Source organism: Gekko japonicus, unplaced genomic scaffold (genome assembly GCF_001447785.1).
Source record: "Gekko japonicus isolate JY-2015 unplaced genomic scaffold, Gekko_japonicus_V1.1 scaffold299, whole genome shotgun sequence".
NCBI lineage: Eukaryota > Metazoa > Chordata > Lepidosauria > Squamata > Gekkonidae > Gekko > Gekko japonicus.
In genome coordinates, this window is record NW_015170896.1 from 273,078 (window position 1) to 275,895 (window position 2,818).

At 49.7% G+C, this 2,818-nt stretch overlaps 1 protein-coding gene across 1 annotated transcript in view; it reads right to left on the minus strand.

Annotated features, from left to right (window-relative positions):
- The window catches only part of LOC107116601 (tetraspanin-4-like), a 17,610-nt gene that overhangs the window by 6,137 nt on the left and 8,655 nt on the right, over positions 1 to 2,818 (minus strand). Inside the window, exons 5-6 of the mRNA XM_015418541.1 lie at positions 833 to 934; positions 553 to 684 (exon numbers count right to left, since the gene is read on the minus strand). Of these exons, the coding sequence (XP_015274027.1) occupies positions 553 to 684; positions 833 to 934 (234 nt within the window). The remainder of the gene's footprint in view (positions 1 to 552; positions 685 to 832; positions 935 to 2,818) is intronic.

Here is a 2,818-nt window from a genome sequence, read left to right on the forward strand (position 1 = left end):
GAGGAACGCATTAGCATAATAGGCCACACCCAACAGCAGAAACTCGTTAGGATTGGCTACGTTAGGGGTGTGTGGCCTAACATGCAAAGGGGTTCCTGCTACAAAAAAAGCCCTGGGTTTTGACAACAAACAAGGTAAACAGAATAAGAAGCAAAAGGTGGGTGTGGCTGGATGACCACACTTCTGGCAACATGGGGGTGTGGCCTAATATGTTAATATGATGTGCTGTCAGGGGTGTGGCCTAATATGCTAATGAGTTTCTGCTATTGGGTGTGGCCTATTATGCTAATGAGTTCCTGTTGGGCTTTTTCTACAAAAAAAGCCCTGGGTATAACACTATAGAGTCCATCTTCCAAAGTGGCCGTTTTCTCCAGAGGAACTGATCTCTGGAGACCAGCCGTAATCCCGGGAGAACTCCAGCCATCCTCTGCAGGCCGATAACCCCGCCTGCCATCAAGGTCTTCCAAGGAACACCGCTCAAAACATGTTCCTGCGGCAACAGATTCTCCGAGCCAGAGAGTTTTGCGCGGCACGCCATTCCCGCCATCTCACCTCTGACCACAAGTATGGTGGCTGAGCACTCTCCACTTGACAGCTGCTGGGCAGCATGCAACACGATTCCGGCACCTGCGTTCTGTTGTGCACAAACCAGTCTGTGTAGTTCTGCACCCCACAACAACGAAACTAGGGAGCAAAGGAAGCAGGAGGCAATATCACAGATATTCGGGGTGGGGGAGGGGGAGGGGTTGCTAGAGGAAAAGGGCGGGGGGGGGGAACCTTATCCCTGCAGTACTTCAAATCTCCAGCAGGGGGGCGTGTTCTAAACACTCACCTCCGTCTGCACAAGGTCCCAGGCGTGGGTAAGGCCCAGGTTGTCGTCTGTCTTGTACAGCTTCAGCCCTTCCTTCAGGTTGGCCTGAGCATAGCCATCGAACTGGAGCAAAGACACAGAAGAAACTCAAAAGCAGACCTGCGGGGTCATACCAAGGGCCCCTTCCTGGTTCCCCAAAGGCCTCTAGAAGGCCTAGAAGCAGCACATGGAGGCTGACACCACCTCCTGTTGTTGCCCTGCAAATGGTATTCAGGATTCACCTCCTTGTTGCATCTGGAAGCCTGAAGATTGTACCCTACGGTGCTGTTCGGCTAAGGGTGGAGACTTCCTCCGGTAGAAAGAGGCTTCCTCTGGCAGGAGAGGTGTGTTTTGCCAGAGGAAGGCACCCTCATTAGTAGAATGGAGCCACAGGACCCAATCCTAATAAAATGGACGTGGCCTGGGCTTTTATGGGCTAGGGTCCACTTCGTTGGATGCATGAAGTGACTTCTCAATCAGAAGATACATAGACATGCACACAGCGAAGAGGAGAAAAATTGTAACCAGTGGGATTTAAAAGGCCATGAAAAACAAGCAGGATAGTTTGTAACATTTATTTGCAAAATTCAAAAATATACAAGATAGGCCACTGACCAATGATTGTAGCGCGTGATAGTAGAGTGGAACAAGGAGATGAGGTCTCCAACAATGTGATCTCAGCTTACATCTTTAAAATATTACCAAAAAAATTATCTGTATCAACTGTCTGGCTGTATTTTTGCTGCTAACTATATGTAACATTTTAAGATATTTGCTGATCTTTGATCGTAATAAATCGAATCAAATTGGGGAAAAATAATAAACCCAGTTTCCAGTTCTCATGGAAGCAATGAAAACCAGGATGGAAACAGTATCCTAGCAGTCTTCTCTTCTAAAGGTTTGGAAGCCAGAAAAATGCCAGGTGAGGCTTCCAGTGATGCAGGTGGGGACAGGGAAGGCTCCTTCCCTGTCAGTTCCCAACCAGTTCTCCTCTCCCTCATCCCCCATTTCTATAAGCTTTGCCTCTTCTTTGGAGGTCAGTAGGGCTCTTTTGGTTGTAGAAAAAGCCCAGCAGGAACTCATTAGCATAATAGGCCACATCCAACAGGAGAACCTCATTAGCATATTAGGCCACACCCCCTTCCCTGGGGAAGGGAAAGAAAGGCATTTAAATCCCCCCCCCTTTCCTGAGTTTCTCTGCAACAGCGGAGAGGCTTAGGGAGGAAGGCAGTTTAAACAGGCCGGGAAAGGCACGGGGAGGCATTTAATCGCCCGGGGGGGCGGGGTCGCTCTCCAGGCCTTCCCTCTGTAGCCACACACAGAGAGGTTTTGGTTGTAGTGGGCGTGGCCAACTCTGAAGCCAGCCGGAACTCCGTTCCTGTGCGTTCCTGCCCCAAAATAGCCCTGGAGGCCACCATTCCAAGGGAAGATAAGCATGGAACATGTTTGTTTGTTTGTTGAATGAGGATGCCCTGCAAACTATGCTGGACCAGGGAGCTATTTCAGGCGTGCCAAAGAAGAAGAGAGTGCTTACCTTGTCCCGGCAGGTGACAAACACCAACAACCCAACCAGTTCCAGGAGGAAGAGTGTGGACAGAACCAGGAAGAACTGGAAAGAGATAGGTGGATCAGAATCTCAGGCAGCAGGAGTTCTACTTAGCTACAGTTAAACGCTGGCTGGGGCAGCACAGGGGCATAACGAAGGGTTGGCATGGACAGATGTTGTGTTTCTGAACCTCACTGGCAGACTGCTGCTGGCTGATCTTTTGACTGTAATAAATCTTGATGATGGTTTCTGGACCCTCCTCCCTTCCCACACCTGCACATCAGCTCCATACTTGATTGCACCTGAAGTACCACACACATACGGTCATGGAGGGGGTAGAAGTTTAAAGGTAAAGGTAAAGGTTCCCTTGCTCAAAAGCCAGTCGAGTCCGACTCTTGGGTTGCGGTGCTCATCTCCGTTTC